Source organism: Pteropus medius, unplaced genomic scaffold (assembly GCF_902729225.1).
Source record: "Pteropus medius unplaced genomic scaffold, Ma_sr-lr_union100, whole genome shotgun sequence".
Classification (NCBI taxonomy): Eukaryota; Metazoa; Chordata; class Mammalia; order Chiroptera; family Pteropodidae; genus Pteropus; species Pteropus medius.
In genome coordinates this window covers 7620560-7638820 of record NW_024340701.1, presented here as the reverse complement: position 1 = coordinate 7638820, position 18261 = coordinate 7620560, and the positions used below count along the sequence as shown (strand labels likewise).

Here is an 18261-nt window from a genome sequence, read left to right as displayed (position 1 = left end):
AAGCAGGCTTCCTGTTCTGCCCAGCCAGCCAGTAGGAGCTTCTCTGACCCAAGGCTCAGCATCGGCTTGCCTCTGGTAACCAGCTGGCCCTGATGTCTCTACCTGCACTTACTTGTCTCAAATTTCAGAGATACCCTCTCTAGAAATGCATGTACCACACGCGTGATGAAGACACCACCTCAGTGAGCCCAGCTCTGCTCATCACACCATCGCACCATTCTCCCCCACACGAGAAGAACCATATTCTGATATTGGGGTGAGGAGAGAGGCCCAGAACACCTTGTTCAGGTGTGCCCAGCTGGAGTAGCTGCACCTTGCCTAGAAACCAGGTTCCCTACCTCCACGTGCTACCCTGCCTGGCCTGCCTGCCCATGGCTTCTCTCCAAAGTTGTGTCTCATGCAGTCATGGTGTCTGGACTTGAAATTCTGAGATATCTACCCACCCAAGAAGCTTTCCTTCAGTTATTCCTAGGATGCACCCCTCATCATGACTGATGTTCACAGTGGAAAAGACAAATTGTTTGGGGCAAAACGTCACACAATTAACATTTTTAGAGATTGTGAATTAATAAATTAATAAATTAATAAAGATTTAAGAGACAAGTAAGCAAAATTTAAAACAAACTGGACCTGGGTGTCCCTCAGAATGTCAGCCTTGGCTTTCTTCCTCCAGAATGTACTAGAAGGTCAGGAGCAGGGGATCAGGGCAGACCCCGGGGGGGCCTCAGAGGCAGGACGAGATGGCATCCAGGGCTGGAGGGGGTGGGCTGGACTTGGTAAAAGGATGAAATGGTGCTTCCTCCAGCATTCTCCTCTTCAGACCTCCTGCCTCTTTTGAACCTCTCCCCAGCCCCTTTTTCCTCCACATTCTTCCTTGCTGACCAGACAACCAGTCTCTGCCTCTCCCCTGCCCGCTTCTCTCTCCGCTTCCAGCCTCGGCCTTTCTCTTCTTTCCTGAGCCTCCCTGGCCCTCAGTCCTCAGGTCCCCTATCATTCCCTGCCTGGGCCTCCCCACTGTGGAGTGCCCGCCTTCTCATGAACTCTCTGGCCACTGTCTTTCAGGTCACCCCGACCCCAGGCCACATATATGAATGGCGGCCTCCCGGCCACACAGCATATCAAACAGGAGTCCCTGCCCGGCTACCGAGCCATGATGGAAGCTCGATCACCCCTGTCTGCTCACTGCCGGGCCGCACCAGCCACGGGCCTGCACACAGACCTGGATCTCCCAGGCCGAGGCCTTGCCAACCCCACACCTTCCTGCTACCTTCTGGGTAGCGAACCCAGTACCAGCCTGGGCCCTCCACCTGAGGCCCACCTCCCTGAGGGTGGCCTGAAGCGCTGCTGCCTCTTGGGCCTGCCCCCCACCTCTTCAGCCTCCTCCTCAGCCTGTGCCTCCTCCGACATCACCTCCATTATCCGCTCCTCCCAGACAGCTCTGGTCACCTGCATAAATGGACTCCGGAGCCCCCCTCTGTCAGGAGACCTGGGGGGCCCTCCCAAGCGGCCCCGGGCCAGCCCTGCTACCACTGAGAGCCATGAAGGCAGTTTGCAATTTGAATCCTGCCGGAAGGCGGGCTTCCTGAAGCAGGAGCCTGCGGATGAGTTCTCAGAACTCTTTGGGCCTCATCAGCAGGGTCTGCCACCTCCCTATCCCTTGTCTCAGTTGCCACCAGGCCCAGGCCTTGGAGGCCTGGGGCTGGGCCTGGCAGGGAGAGTGGTGGCTGGGCGGCAGGCATGTCGTTGGGTGGACTGCTGTGCAGCATATGAGCAGCAGGAGGAGCTGGTGCGGCACATCGAGAAGAGCCACATTGACCAGCGCAAGGGTGAGGACTTCACCTGCTTCTGGGCAGGCTGCGTGCGACGCTACAAGCCCTTCAATGCCCGCTACAAGCTGCTTATCCACATGAGGGTGCACTCAGGAGAGAAACCCAACAAGTGCATGGTGAGTTCTCACAGCCACAAGGGCACAGCTGGCTGACCAGCAAAGCAGCATCCTCTTATTACCTGGAGAGGCCTACCTGGGCCTCTTTACCTGGGGGCCACCTGAGGTGTCCTATGGTTGAGGAGGGAAGGACCAATGCTATGGATGTGGCCACTGATCAAGATGGTCAGTGCCCCTGTCACTGGGAACCTTGGCAAAGGGCCCCTTGTATTCTCCAGGTGTCCCATCTCCCACCCCAAGGCGTACTACATGGCCTGGTGTCACACACACTCGTTCAAGTGGTGACACAAGTGCTCTGAAGTCAAAGCAGGCTTGGCTAGCTTTCTTTCTTCTATGCACATGCTCAGTGTCCCACCTGATGATGGACAAATGAGTTGTAGGGAGCATGCTGTCCTGCTGGGCGTTCACCTGGTGTCCTTCCCACGGAGGCTCCCTGGGCCTCCTGGAGCATCCCACAGACTTGAGCACTGGGTCCTCAACAGGCATCCAGCTTGGCTCCCTTGAGCAGGCTTTGGGGTATGGCCAGGGGTTAACAGATAAGGCCCTGGATAGCGCCTTCATTGTTCTGGCTGGGGTTGAGACTAAGGCTTCCAGGGAGACACACACATACACATTTACTGCAGGCACTGGGGGCTCCGGCCCCTCTGACTGATCATTTCTGCTTACACTGTGGCGAAAATCCTTATCAGAGACTGGGAATGTAGGCTTAGTCCCTGATATCCTCAGCTGAACCACCATGCCTATACCTGAGGCCTGGCCAGCTCACCAAAAGAGGTACTTGCCTGGAGTGGAAGGGCTGGAAGAGCCACCAAGACTCAACTCAGTCTTACCAGCTGTTGGGACATTGGTGAGGCAGAGGAAGGAAGCAGTATATCTGGTTTGCAGGGTCAGAGTCATAGCCAAGGTCTAGTTCCTCCACATTTGTGTGCTGTCACTGTCACTAGGCCCTGCTTCAAGGAGCGCTGTCTGGGAAGGGGTGCAGCGGGAACAGGGGGCGCACATCTGTCTCTGCTCAAAGCCCAGGGCAGCATTTGTAGGGACCAGGGAGGAAGCAGGAAGCACTGGCAACTGGCAACATAAACTCCATCCTGCTGGGACCAGATATTCACCCTTTGGTTCCCATTTCCTTATATTGCTGTGAGCTGGGTATCCATTGGCCCAGCTCTTTCAGCGTCAAGGAGGCTGGGTTTTGAGAATGAGAAAGAATTCACTTTATAGACAAAATGAGGGGAAGTGAACAAACAGCCTCTGCAAAAGACCGGAAGTAAAAGGGAACCTGTGGTTGGCTTGCTGATGTCGCCAGGAGAGGCTGGAGTGAGCAGACTGAGAATCTGAGTTTATTATGGGCCTTTGGCCCAAGAATATACTAGAAGAAGAGATGATGGCCGGGCCACTCACTGAGGATGCCCCAGTTCACTTGGGGTGTTGTGACATATGGCTTGCAGAAAAGCATATTCCTGCCTGGAAAGGAGATGACCAATAGTCATCACAGGCCAGAGCTGCTGGAAGACAGAGGGGCCCTGTCTCTCTCTGAGATCCTGTACCTGACAGCTGCTGAGCTACAGTTATCCTTTCTGTCTTCTCTCCTGTGGGTAAGATCCCACAGGTGTCTATGGTGGCCTACATGGAGGCTACATGACCTGAACCCCAGTGTGGTGTGGTTAGTGGCCTTCTCACACTACAGCCTTCCATATGGAATCATAGTATCCAGGAGTTTCTGCGTTGGACATTAGGGCCCTTGGAGATGATTGAGGTCTTCACTGCCCATTTTCCAGTAGGTAAATGGAGGACTAGCAAGTGGGTCGAAGAAACCCAGATTGCTCGGTGTATTCTCAGGATCTCTCTCTAGGGTTCTTTCTCCTGGGCCAGCCTGCCAGGATCTTACTTGATTCAGTGGTCACTGGCTTACACCTGGCTTATGCCTGGTTCTGAGTACTCAGACGAGAACCTGCCCAGGTCCTTGCCCTGGGAGTACTCACGGTCAGGGATGGGCGGGAAGTGGATGTGGAGATCAATGACAGGTTCTGGGATGGCATTTGCATAGTTTCAGAGAAGAAAGGCCCAGAAAGGCTTCAAGGAGGAGGTGATATTAAAGCTGTGTCTGTACTCACCCGTGGTTGCATTTAATGTTCACAAGAGTCTTGTAAAACCCACAATTTTTACAGATGAAGAAACAAAAGTTCAATGAGGGTCCTGCTGGCCTTCCACATGCTACTTATAAGAACAGTTCATCTTGCCTCATCGGGGATTTGGGATTATAGTGATGATACCGGCACGCAGCTTCTGGGTATGGACCGTATGCAGGACCTAGTCTAAGCAATAATTCCATGTGATCCTCACAACTACCCTATGGGATAGCTACCGTTAACCCCCATTTTACAGAGGAGGGAACTGAGGCTGAAAGATGTTGCATAATTTGCCCCAGGTCACACAGCTAGTTAGAAATGAACAATAGCAACAACAAGAATCATAAAGGCTAGGATGATAGTGATAATAGTAACAACAATAAATAAAAACAACTTGCCCCAGATTACACAGTTGGTAACCATTGGAGTGAAATCTGAACCCACATCTTCCTAAACTGTGATGCTCTTGTTTGTGTAGATCTTCTCTTGTTCAGCTGATTATTCTCCGGGGTCCTAGGGCCAGCCCTGCTGGGTGCCACTGGAGATGGTAGCAGAGGTCTCCTCTGAGCTCCTCCGACTTGCCATGGGAGTGCCCTCCCTTCCTGAGATGCTGGTGCAGTAGGCAACCCCCGGAAAGGGGCAGGATCCAGCCCCCACCCAGATAAATAAAATCACCCTTCCCTGTAAAATTATTAATTTCTCATGACAGGCTTCTGCTACCATGTGCTGTAATAGACAAAGGAATTTTGGACTGGGAGCCTCTGGAGAACAGGAAATAGATGAGACACTTTGATTGAAGAGTAAATGGCCCACTAAAATAGCAGTTAATCCTTTTATTATCTTTCCAGCAGCCGTTTCCACAGTTCTTTCATGAGGTAAGCCTTCCCCACCCCATCCAACTGTAACACTCCCATCCTTGCAGCTGGTTTACATTTAACCTAAGCGTGGAGCCTGTGCTCCCACACCAGGCTGGCCTCGGGGTGTCTCACGGAGCCCAGCTCCCCTCTGCTCAGGCTTATTAGTCCTCAGACTGAACCTGGGACCAGGACTCACCTCACTGGCCCCTGGGGTAGACCACACCATCCGTCTTCCACCCTGCCCTCTCCCCGACGTCCATGCTGTCCAGAGGAAGCACCCTAATCTCATTGCAATATCCTGTTATGTTTCTTACATTGTCCGAGTTGTCTTAGCCTTATTAAATTTGAGGTTTCATCTGCATTACCATAGCAAGGTTACGTCCAACCCAAATACTGCTGCGACGCCTCGAAGACGTTAACTTTGAGAAGATTAATTTCTTGCTTTCTTAGGTTGGCTGTCCCAGACGGTTGGAATTCTGATTGTCTGAGACTGCAGAAATGAGCAGTCTGCGTAGTTTGCTTTTCTCCGCATCAGGAAAAAGGCAGAGTGAAAAGGAAACTTCTCATAACGTTGAGTTTTATAGGAAATAATAATGACAGCAGTCCCTGACTTTTGTGAAGAGCTTTACCAAAGCTATAGGTACAGCATGGAAAGTGTGTGTAGACAGGTGAAAAGCCTCGATGTGGAGTGACATGGACCTGGGTCCCTGCCTGGCCCTGCCACTTACCAGCTGTATGACCTCAGGCAGATGACTTGGCCTTTCTGTACTGAAGCACACTTGGTTGTAAAATGGGTCGATAATAGCACCTGCCTTTTAGGATTATAGTTATTGGGGTTAAAAGAGATGACGTAGGGAAGCGCTTAGTTAATTCTTGCCTTCCCCCAGCACACTCTTTCATGCTGATCATCTCAGGAGATCCATACAGTAGCCCTAGGCGTTAAGACAAGATCATTTGTGGCTTTTTTACAAATGAGGAATCTGAGGCTCAAAAGAGCCGGTCAGTGATGGAGCTGAGCTTGAGGTCAGCTAATTCTAGCAGCCTTCGCTGTTGATGATGTGGACAGGGCTGTCATTCGAGCTGGTGGCCTTGTTGTCAGGTGTCTGCCAGTGAAACAGAATGCCTGCTATGCACCAGACAATGTCTGTCTAGGGTGACTGGAGCTGGAAGGGGGCACTGGGGCAGAGGTACAGGGAGAAGGCTCTGGTCTGTACCCTCCCAGTCCTGATGGGCAGCTAGAGCCTCAGGGCTGGGCTTCCATCTTTCCTGGGTTCCTCTGGCAGCTACAGCCACACTGGCCACTGGTCCCCATCCCTCTCTGCTATTTGCCAATCTGTTTTGGGCGTCATTGGACCTGCGACCAGGTAAATGCATTCGACCAAAAGCCAAGAATTATCAATTGGCCTTAATCAGCCAAAGAACTCAGAACACCAGCCCCAGTGGCTGGACCTCCTGGGAAGGCCTTGCTTACCTCCCAGGAGGCCAGCCCGGGCCAAACTCATTCTCATCTTCCATAATTCTGGGGCTTCTGGCTTCCTTTTTTTTTTTGCTTTTCCCTGGCCCTCTGCTCCTTCTGAGAAACAAAACCTTGGGTATTGTGAGGGTTGGGGAAGGAAAGAGTTTCTCTTTATTGAGATTTGGAGATTCATATATCCTGGCTCAGTGTTGGATAATCCCTATTGCATCTTCAGAACAAAACTGGTGAAAACTCGGAGGCCCAGGGAGTCTAAATCACTTCTCAAGGTCATGCTGGCAGTCTAGGATCATATCTCATGGGAAGTTCTGAGAGAGAAAAGAACAAATATATTTTGAGACATGCTATGCCCAGCCATGGGTTACCATGGCCATTTTACAGAAGAAGAAGCTGACATTCGCAGATGAAATGGCCTGTTCTGTATGACCTGGCTCAGCTGCCTGGACCATTCCACGGGCCGACTGCCTTCTACCTACTCATCTTTGCCTAGTCTCTTCTTTTAGTAGAGTCCTCTGTGCTTTTTGAATCATAGCCAGTGGAGTCCCTGGGCATTGCTCCTTCCCCACTGTGATGCAGGGCCTGAGAGTGCACAGCAAATGGGCTTCAGGGGTCAGGGAGTTTCCTGAAGGGGCTGCTAACCAATAGTTGGCAAAGGTGAGACTGTGGGAAAGTGACCCTCAGATTAGGGAAGAATCCTGCTGAAACACTTACCTCGCCTGAGGAGCAGGCTGCCATGTATGCAGGGCCTTGTGCTGGGATGTGGGGTTCCAGAGAGGAGAAGATGCGATGTGAGACTTCTGGCACTGTGGGAAAGATGCTGCCCTTGAATCTTGTGATATTATTGCTGGATGGTGGAGGGAGGGAGGGGAGCCAGGAGTTGAGGATTTGAGGCCTGGCTGCCTAACCTTGTCCAAGTCGGTCAAGGGGGATGGGAACATTATTGAAATACTTGTTGGGTGTTTTTTATTTTATATAGGGCTTTCCCACATGCATGATCTCAGCCCTCAGAACATTCCTGGAGACTGGGATTATTATCTCCATTTTACAGTTGGGGAAAGGGCTATCCAATTCATTCCCAAGTTCAGGCCCCAAGTGCATCGTGGGTCAGATTTGAAACCAGGTCTCAGCCTGACCTCAAAGACTGTGTACCCGCCATGACCCCAAGCCACTTTTCAGGCAGAGAATCATTAGTCTGCTTACAAATATTGAGAGAATATCCATATCTGAAATTCATTCAGCAAGCCATCACTGAGCACCTCCTGTGTGACAGGCCCTGATGGCCATGGGGTCACAGAAGGAAATCAAAGCCAGCCTGGCTGGCCTCAAGGAGCCCTCAGTCAAGCAGGGAAACTGATGGACAGTTGCATTTAACTAGTCTTCCCAAGCCAGGGCCCCAGTCACCTTGAGAGCCTGTTGCCAGTCCCTTACCCTGCTGACACGATGGTCTTTTGTTCTATCTTGGAGGAGAGAGCACTCATAGAGTAAGGAGTAAGACATTTTACCTTTAAAATAAAAAAGTCGCCTGAAAACAAGTTTCCTTTCTGGAAGCTGGGGAGATTAAAAAGCTCCAATTTAAAACTCCTGCCCTCAGGAATCCTGCTGTAACTGAGTGTGGAGAGGCCAAGCTGGTCTCCACTAGCTCAGTTCACCATGTCTACACACTTTGGAAATGGGTGCCTGAGCCTGCCTCCTTCCAGAGTGGAAGGGTCTGGATAGGAACACCTTTCTGGGCAAAGGCAGCCTTCAGTTCGGCATCCAGATGTGCCTCATTAATGACTCCTTTGGGGTAGCCCCTGGAATCACACCAGTTCTTATGTCTACTCATTATTAGACAGGGAAGCCGAAGCCCAGAGAGGGGGCTCTGTGGCCTGGTGTCACCCAGAGGGTTAACAGTAGCCCTGGGATGCCTGCTTTATTTCTCCCTGCTGTGAGGCTTCCTCTCTTCCCAAACTGGTAGAGAGTTTTTGCACATTCCAGATTCTTTCACTCCTCTCGGCCTTGGCTTTTGCTGGTTCCTCCATCTGGAATGCCTTTTCCAGCCCAGCAAATTCCTAACCATCCTTCACAACACAGTCTAGTGTCCCCCTCTCCCCACCACCCTTTCTCTGTGCCTCCTGCTCTCCCAGCACATGTTGTCCCACGTATAACACTGTTTCCTGGTGTGGCTGAGCATCTTTGGGACCACATGCCCCTTGATGTCTGGCCTGGCTTTGGAGGGAGAGGAGCTGAGCTTGCTCCCTACTACAGAAGCTCTGCCCTGGTGACCATCCAACTTCTCTACTCCAAGGCTATGTGAGGATTGCCTAGACACTGTCCTCCAGGGACCTTAAAGATGGTCACATTCACCCTCTAATATGGTGCTTGAGGTTTTTCTGCAAGATAACCTTAACTTGAAACCTGGCTTTGCTACCTACCAGCCTGTGATTATATGCCTTCTGCAAGCCTGTTTTCTTACCTATAAAGTGGAGGGAATGGGACTGTAGTCAGGCTTTCATGAGATACTATACACGCAGTGCTTGGCACACAGTAAGTATACAACACATGGATCTGACTGTTCTGGGAAGTTTGCATTAGGAGAAGAGAGAAGGGAGAGTCTAAAATGGATAGTGGCCATGCGGTCGTCAGTGTCCCCAAATGAAAAAAAAAAAAAGGCTCACCAATGAAGTCCCTGCTCTGCCATGGACAGGCTCTGTGATCTTGGATGGACTCGGCTGTGCGGAGCCTCAGTTTTCTGTGCTGTGAAATGGGATAATGCCTAGCATTCTTTGTTCAGCGAGGGCCCAACAGATTCGAATGCCCTTTCCCGTCCTGTAGCCAGGGTTCCAGCTCCACAAATCTGGGCTTATGCCGGGATGCCATCTCCTCTACCCCACTTTTTAAAAGTCAAATGTAGGGGCTTGCTGAAGCTCCAGCCTTGCGATCGGTCAGAGCCTCGAAGCTCCCTCTTGTCACTGTACAGAGGAGAAAACTGAGGCCCCAGGAGGAAATGACATGTCGGGAGGAGGGCAGAGGAACTGGAGACACGTGGAGTTGGACACTTGTCCCAGCTCTGCTGCTCACTAGCTGTGCAACTTTGGACAAGTCACTTCACCCCTGAATCTCAGTGTCTGCGTCTATAAAATGAGGCTTGTGATTCTCACCCCAGAAGAGTCTCTTGGAGGGGTGGAGACACCGAGCTCCGCAAACTACAGAGTGCTCCGCGGAGGGGATCAAGTTGAGTTCTTGACTCCCACTCCAGTGCTCCTGCCTGTAGCTGGGCCTCAGAGTACACAGTCACCCTCACAGGCATGTTCCTCCCAGATAGGTTTCCCATCAGGCATGTGACTTGTTAGCCATATGCTCCCCAAATGCAGTTTTTGGCCTTTAGGCCTCTCTCCACAGCTCTCTTGCGTTTCCTCCTTCCCTGCCCCATGGCCCACTCCTACCCCATTTCCCACCCCCTCACCTTTCCTTCCACCTCTCACCCAACTCTATTCCCTTTCAGCTCCCCACCCCACCCTACCTCATTTCATCCCTGACCCTCCCTCTTTCTTATTTAAATTCTAAGCCAGGAATTGGTGAGCCAGGGTGGACCAAAGGCTAAGTGCATAGGATAATGCTTGGGTCCAAATCCCAGCTTTGCTCCTCAACCAGCTGTGAGATCTCAAACAAGTCACATGGCCTCTCCGAGCCTCAGTGTCCTGCGTTGGGGGAGAGTGTTGTGAGAATTCAATGAGATCATGTACATGGAGCACTTACCTCAGGCCTGGCAAATTCTTGGTGCTTGAAAACAGAAGCCCTGTTCTTTCTTTTTCCTTTCTTCTTCTTTTTTTTTTTTCCCTTTCCTTTTTTTTTTTTCTTTTTGAGTCATCAAACCCGAGTTCTCACAGAGATGAGAAATCCTGAGAGTACCACACTTGAGGAATGCTGGCCAAGTTTGTAAATTCAACACTGCTTTATGGAATATGAAAAAAATTAAAGATAAAAAAAAACACACAACCCTCTGAATTGAATTTAAAATAATAGAAGGCGGGGGAAAGCTTTTGAATTAAATGTAAATGGAATTGAAATGATTCTCTTACTGGAATGAGAAAGTCAGATAAAATCAACAGTGACTCTAAGAAAGTGTCTAGACCATGTTTTCTAAGAGGAACGTCCTGGAAATTGTCAACTTCATGATTGAGCATTAATAGGCTCTGTCTCCGCTGATGGCAGATGGGTTAGCTACGCTGACTTTGTGTGCCTCATTTGGACTGCTGCAGCAACAGACCTTAGCGTCCTGTCTTCATCTGTTAAGTGTGTGATGGGTTGCATAACACCTATGGCCTTGTCACCTCAGATGTTCCAACACCCAGGATGCTCAGGAGTCCTTACCTGTGCCCCTGCCTCAGGAGAGGGCTGTAGGCTCAGCTGTATTGTCTCCACTTGCCATCTTTTCAACACAGCTTTGTTGATACCCACACTGTACCAAGTTTGACTCTAGAAGCAGGGGGTACAGCATCAAATGAGGATGATGACAAGGAGGCCACAGAGGCACAGAGGAAGGAGCAGACTTGCACAGGATGTTACAGAGCTGGGATTTGAGGGGAACATAGGAACTTTTCAGGTGCAGACCAGGATGAAAGGAATTTGAAAGAAAGAGAACAGCATATGCAAAAGTTTTGAGATGTGACAATCTTGACCCTCGGGGTGAACGTAGGTGTCCTCTTGTGCTTGGAGTACCTTACATGCATGGGAGCCGGGAGCAGAAATGGCCGTTGGAATTAGACCTTAAAGGGCCTCAAAGTCCAGTATGAGGAGCTTGGACTCTACCCTGAGGGCAGTGGAGAAAGTGTCAAAAGAGTTCTGAGCAAGAGAGTGACATGATCAGCATTAACATTTAGAATGTTGGTCGTGGAGTGGGTACATTGGAGGGGGAGCGACAATAGGCAGATGAGGACACAGAGGCCCGTCTTCCTCAGGTCCACCAGAGAATCCTGGGTCAGCCGTGCCCCTAGACAGTAGTGCTTGGCTGTCAGCCAGGGCCTGGGCACCTCGGGTCAGGCCGGTTCAGCCCAGTGGGCTGCACCAGAGTACAGTGTCTGCACCCGGTTGGGTAACAAAGCCCAGTCCCGTTTGGAAACAGCGTCCAGCACATTTACCAGTGGGAAATGGAAAAGGCATTTCCCATAATGTAGCTCCGTAAAGTTTGCACAACTGTTCTTTGTTTTCCATCCATCCCCACAATAAATCTTCCTCCACTGCCAGGACTGGGGCCAGCACAGTCTGTAAGTGATTACAGCACTGACTTGTGCAGCGCTGCCTCCTCCTCGTTCTTCTGACATGGCTAATGATAAAACGAGAGTCCATCACCGAGACTTCATGGCCTTGAAAGTGGTGATTTCTAGAGGGCTGGGAGGTGGCCGCCTGAAGGAGCACAACCTGCTTTTGCCCCATCCACATACCACCCCCAGCTTCCCTTAAGTCTGCGTGTTGGGGGCATAAGCCTCAGAGGGCTACTGGTACAGCGTTGCTAGGTTGTGCATTTCTTGCCGATGGGACAATGGGACTGATTGGAGGTCTCTGCAGGACCGCGCATTTCTGGGGGCAAGACTGGGAGGTCTCTGCTGGATGTGGAGCAAGGCAAGCACCCAGTGAGTGTTTAACTGATGAACCATCCACCAGCCTCTTTTATCAGAGCCAAAATGCATAGGATTTTCAAGCTGAGAGTAACAACTGCACCTTCCCAGACATGGCCCGGCTGTGGGTAAGGACCCAGGATGCAGAATTTTGATGGGCGGTTCCAGGAATGCACAAGGAAGTGGCAAGATCCCTGTTTGACAGTGGGGTCACTGAAATCTAGAGTGGAAGCTACCTGACTAGGTGTCACATCTAGGACTCTACATCTTGTTTCTGCTCCATAATCTTCCCACTGCCCGAAGTTGCCTTCTGCACCTTCATTTAACCACGAGTCTGTGCTTTTTTGGCCTATGGGATCATTTCTGAGCAGGTATAGTTGCCAATTGGAAGTCAAGAGAGTTTGGCCCCAGGAAAAGAAATAAATCTGCTGTGCTTCATACTTCCTCAAGATTCCCTCCTCTCCCCACCACCGCTCCCCCACCTTCCCCACCCTCCTCACTCCGACTGCTAGCTCCTATCCCTTCTCTCCAGGTATCCAGGACAGTAGGAGTTGATTCATCGAGGCCACAAGTTCTAATGCCTATGTTTGCACGTTTGTTTATTGCCAATGTGGAAACTGATGTGCATAGAGAGGATTTGGCTCACGGACAATCACAGAGCGAAAGTGATCTAGAGAACTAAGCTCAGTCCCTTGCCTCCCAGCCCAGTGCCCTTTCCACTAGCAGAGCCACCATCTGTCAAATACCTACTGTGTGCTAGGCCAATGCTTCCATTTGTACCATCACTTCCTCCCATATTCCGAAGGACACTGGCTGATATTGGGTTTACACCAGGGAAGAACTTTTCAAGGAATCTCATCTGATGTTGCTCCCAACCCCTGCAGTGCCCTTTGACAGATGGGGTTCCAAGGCCCCGGGCGGGATGATCTGTTGGAGGTCATGCAGCATGAGATGGCTGATGACTTGTGCAGTCCACGCGTGTCAGAATCACCTTCCCTCCTGGCAGAGTCTATTACATGAAGCATTGCCCAGCAGGCTCCAGGGACTTTTAACCAGCAGTGAGTCTCAAACATCACACCTCCTTACGTGCATGAAAAAAGCATGGTGATGAATTCCTGTGCAAGGGCGTACACAGGCATGCACCAACACTTGAGTTTTCACATCCCCTGCCCCTTACTGTCTTCCTGCACACAGAGCCACCTGGCCTTGGGGCCTCAGTTTTGTCATGGGTGTGATAAGGATTTCGATTAGGATTTTGAAAGCCCTAAAGTCTCATGACCCTGATTCAGTCAGTCTCGGTAGAGAGCATGAGCCAGGGGTTCAGAGCTCAGTTTCTTCCCCAGCTCTGCACTCGAACTACCTTGTTGTTTTGGGAAAGTCATCAGACCCTTTTGGGGCCTCAGTTTTCTCATTTGTAAAATGGAAGGTTTGGACTCCAGAATTCCTAAGATCCTTTGAACCTAAATGTACAGACACCCATAGTTATCTTTCCATACTCCTAGTTTGGCCCAGGAAAGGAGGAGGAGATGGAGGACGGGAAGGGGATAGGTACGAGACCCACGCTGAGCTCTCTGACCTCAGTTTCTTCCACACTCCTCTGGCTCTGCTCCAGCCTCCGATTCCAAGCTGTTCCTCAAACATGCTAAGTTGTTCACACCTCTGGCTCTTTGTATGGCCGTTCTCTCTGCTCAGAATGCTCTTGCCCCAGCCCCCACCTCCATTCACTCATGCCCATAGAGGCTTTCATGGAAGTCCATGCCACCTCCTCCAGGAAGCCTTCCTTGACTACCTGTCTAAAGTAGCACACTTGGCCACTTTCTGCTCCTTTCTGCTCCTTATACTACCTGATGTGTTTGTCTATTATGATGTGTTCCCTCCACTCAAACATAAGCTCCATGAAGTTTAGGTCTTTTTAGAGTTATTTCCCTACTGCACCTCCAATGCCTAGAACAGTTCTTGGCACAGAGTCATATGATCAACAAGTATTTGCTAAATGAATGTGATTGAATGCAAAAGGGGAGAGTCTAGCTCAGTGGGGCAGAAGTGATGACGTGTACTGAGAAGGGCCCAGGCTGAGAGTTAGGAATCTTGTCCTGTAAAACGAGGGATTTTGCAACAAAGTCACAGGGCTGTGGTGAGGATTGCACAGGTTGCTGTCCAAGAGGCATTTCTGGGTGTGGCTAAAACGGGTAGTGTGCTGGAGAGCCCAGCACAGCGCCTGGCATACAGTAGGTGCTTAGCACGTTAGTTCCCTCCTCCCACCCCATCCCTTACCCTGACTTCTCTCCCTCCTTAATCTGCAATTTCGGTGTGAAGGAGAGTTTGCGCCCTGAGTCCAGCAGCTTGTGGAACGTCAGACCCAGACAAGAGCTGAGACACCATCTGGCTCAATCTTTTTATAAATTTGGAAACTGAGGCCCAGAAAGGAGGAATTTTCATCCAGGTTCCCATGTGATTTCTGGGGCTTGGAAAGAAATTTACAGTCAAGTTCTCCACATAGTAGATGTTCAGTAATTAACTGTTGTTGGTGCAGCTGTTTATTATTAATTCCATCTCCACAGACCCTGTCTTTATGACTGTGGGCCCAGAGATAGAGCAAGAGTACAATTTTGCATTAATTGACAACAAAAGGACTATTACGGCCAAGAATGCAGCAGGGGAAATGATTAAACTACCCTAACGCAGCTACTTTAAAGTGTGGGAAAGAAATGGCATTTGTTAGGAATGTGCCTGCCCTCTTGTCCGCGGTTTCTCAGTGAATCTTTTGGTATTGGCATTACTCTCCCATTTGATGGGTGAGGAGACTGAGGCTCAGAGAAGTTAAGTGCTGGGATTCCAAAACCCGGCCTCCCGCTGCTTCAGGATACCTTCTCTGTCAAGGTGAACTTCTGTAATCATGCATGTGCTAATTACTCCCTGTTTTCACTGAGCTCATCCCAGAGGACCCCTGACAAGGGACCTTAAAAGTAATCACATGTAATCTGAGCTTTTCAAGAGCCAATCCTTCCACTACTTGCACCAGGTGGGGGTGGCTGTATCAAGACTCTGCATTATGAGCCTCAGGTGTCCTCGTCCGTGTGTCCCACTTCCCTGGCTTCTCTGCATGCAGAGAGATAGCCAACCTCACAGGTTAGGGGATGCAAAGGAAGGGAGGGTTTGGGGGGCAGCTGCCTGGAGCTCCAGCCCTGAGAAAGGGTGAGGGATTCAGGTCATGATGGAGGGACTCTGTGGCTGATGACCATATACGCTGGCAGAAGAGAGAATGTGGGGAGGTCTCACAGCCAGGAAGAGGTGGGTCAGGACTTGAATCCAAGTCAGCCTGCAAGTGGAACTGCTCCTCGGGAAGACAAGGCCCCTGCTCTCTGGGCTCCTCGATCCAAGCCTGTGTCTAAGGCTTGGACTGATTCTTTATTCACCAGGACCTTGGCTGGGCAAGCTGTTTCTTTGTTCTGGTCTCAATTTCCTTATCTGTTCTGTGGGGATGATAATCCTGCCTCATCTACCTGCAGCTGTTCACTGCTTTCACTTCATATCATTCTGACGTCAACCTCATATCTTTGGAACCACTGCCCCATCTTCCCAGTGAGGATACTGGGACCTGAAGAGGCAGGGTGGCCAGTAGAAGGTCACACAGAGGGTCAGCAGTGATGCCCTAGTTATATAGGGACAGCAGTGATGCCTGAGTCACTCAGGGTCAGCAGTGATGCACAGGGTCAGCAGTGTACCCCAGGGCAGGCCATTCCCCTGCCACACCTCTCTTTTCAGTTCTGTTGCCTTTTATCCTCTGATGGGATGTTTCTTGGGCCAGCTCTGTCCTTGCTCTGCCCCTACAGTGAGCCCAGCTCAAGGTTGGGGAAGACGAGGTGTGGTCCTCGGGCTTGAGGAACAGAGGGTCTGCCGCCGGCAGTCAACACCTCTGTCAGGAAGTTCTTGGCTCCTGCCTTCAAAGCGCCAGCTCTTTAATTGTCTCCACATTGTGAACCCAGGAAAGTTTGTCTTGACAACTGGTTGGCAAAATCAGTCAGGGTATCTCCTCCCACAGCTGGGTGGTGGTTTCGGCCTTTCAAAAGCTGTCTGAGGTGGTTACTGCAGGGTATACATTATTTTTTTATTATTATTTATGCCTACAGCACCTGGTCTTCCTAGGTGGTCTCCCATCCAAGTACTAACAGGCCTAACCCTGCTTAGCTTCTGAGATCAGACATTGGGCTTGTTCAGGGTGGCATGGCCATAGACCATGGACCATGGCTCCACTGGGGTACGAACCCAGGACCTTCTGCATGTAAAGCAGACGTGCTAACTGCTACATTATGGAACCACATTCTGCAGGGTATAAATTAGATTTGCCCGGCAAGGTCTCACTTCTCCCTGGAATGTTCGTGGAAACGCTCGCTTTGGATCCTGTCAGAGAGGGAAGTGTGGACTAGGCCGGGGCCCCCAGGAAGTGGGCAGGTGGGAAGTAGGCGCCTCCCGTGCTCACTGGTGACATGGGCGAAGTGAGTAGGGCCTTGTCGTGACATTCACGATCCTGACACTTTTGGCTTTGGCCCCTTCCTCTATAAAAAAATGGTAAAAATTATGTTTCATGACAGCATTGATGTAAAGACAACATATTAATATTATGTGTTAAAACATTTTCTTTGACTTAAAAGTTCTTTTTTCCTTTCAATTTTAAATTAAAACATTTTAACAGGTCAGTTGACCTTGAACAACATGGGTTTGAATTGCATGGGTCCACTCATACGTGGAATTTTTAATTGACCCACACAGTTAAAACCTGCATAGTTTAAGGATCAACCATGTGGTAGACTATAGGTATTGTGCCTGCTGTGCCTAAGTGGATAAGTCGGCCCAGAAGCAGAGGCTGGGAGCACTTGAGGTATAGTCCATGCCTTGCCCCACCCCTCCCCTTCTTTGGGCTTCAGTCTTATCCTATGTAGAGGGATAGGTGGAAAAAAACTAAAATTCTGCATTGATGTTCTAGTCTGTTCCCTCCTGTTCTAGTCCATTTTATTTTTTATCTATTAAGAATTCATGGGCATTTACAATAAAAGATCTGTATAGAGTTAAACTGTCATAGATTAGAGAAAAGGACATAAATACATGAACAACCTAAGCTCATTTACTTACTGTGATTGAACCCTATATTTTCCTGGAGCTTCCTAGAAGCCAAGGCAAAGAGAGCAACTTGTTGAACTGCAGAATTCTTACTGTCTGGAAGAAAGCAAGCCAGCCAGCTTGTGCATTGGGGTCAGTTTTGTCTGGATATCAAATCCTTATGAGAGTATCCTGAAATAGTGGGAGGCCAGAGTTTGAAATCCCAGCATTTAATTTCTCTGAGCTTTAGTCTCCTCATCTATAAAATGAATGGTAATGTCAACATCAAAAGATTCACTGAGAAAACACAGACAAAGGGCTGAATCTGGTATCTGGAGGAGAGAACATTCCTAACAAGTATAGCAAGGGCAATGTGGTTAATGATTTTGGTTGTCCTTTCCCAGTAGACCCACTGGATCACGTAGTAGGGGTGGTTCAGGTTGTTTACTTTCTTCTTGGACTCTCATCCATTTCCTACTGACTATGGTTGCCCATGTCTCCAAAAAGAGAGAGCAGGCTGGCGGGCTGTGCCCTGATGAGGTCCTTTTGTGAAGCAGCTGCTATACCATCCCCAGTGCCCTGAGCTGGTGCAAGGGCCAGCTCAGAGCAACTTCTGTGCATGTACAACTGTGCTTGTGTGTGTTCATTTATTCACAGCCACGTGCCTACTCAGTGCCTGCCTTTTGCTGAGTGTTGGCCACACAGCAAGGAGTCCTGCCCTGGAGATGCTCAGTGTCTAGAGCAGGGACAGACTCAGAATCTGAGTTACAAAGCCCTGTGATGAATCCCTTGGAAGAAAATAAATGGGGATCCAGAGGAGAGGATTTAATCCAGGGTGGGGAGGCTTCCAGAGGGAAGCTAGGTAAGGGTTATCCAGGTGCAAAAGGATGGGAAGGGTGTCTCAAAGAAAGGGAATAGCATAAGAAAAGGCCTGGAGGTGAGAGCTGTGAGTGAGTGGCTCAGACATCGAGTGATGGAGAGAGTGACAGAGAGGTGAGCAGGGCTGGTAATGGAGGACCTTATGTGTCAGATGGAGAAGCTCAGGCTTTGACCACAGGGCTGCGGAGACTCAAGGATAGGCTGAAGCAGGAGGGGCGTGAGTGTGTGTAAACATAGATGTGTGTGTGTTTCCTGTGCCTCATGAGGGCCACCATGCACGCAGTCA

General features: G+C 50.1%; 1 protein-coding gene across 2 annotated transcripts in view; it reads left to right on the top strand.

Annotated features, from left to right (window-relative positions):
• Nucleotides 1-18261, top strand: part of GLIS1 (GLIS family zinc finger 1) — a 213711-nt gene that overhangs the window by 132366 nt on the left and 63084 nt on the right. For both annotated transcript variants that reach the window (XM_039886593.1, XM_039886600.1), the window contains exon 4: nucleotides 1063-1945. In XM_039886593.1, coding sequence (XP_039742527.1) covers nucleotides 1063-1945 — 883 coding nt within the window. The remainder of the gene's footprint in view (nucleotides 1-1062; nucleotides 1946-18261) is intronic.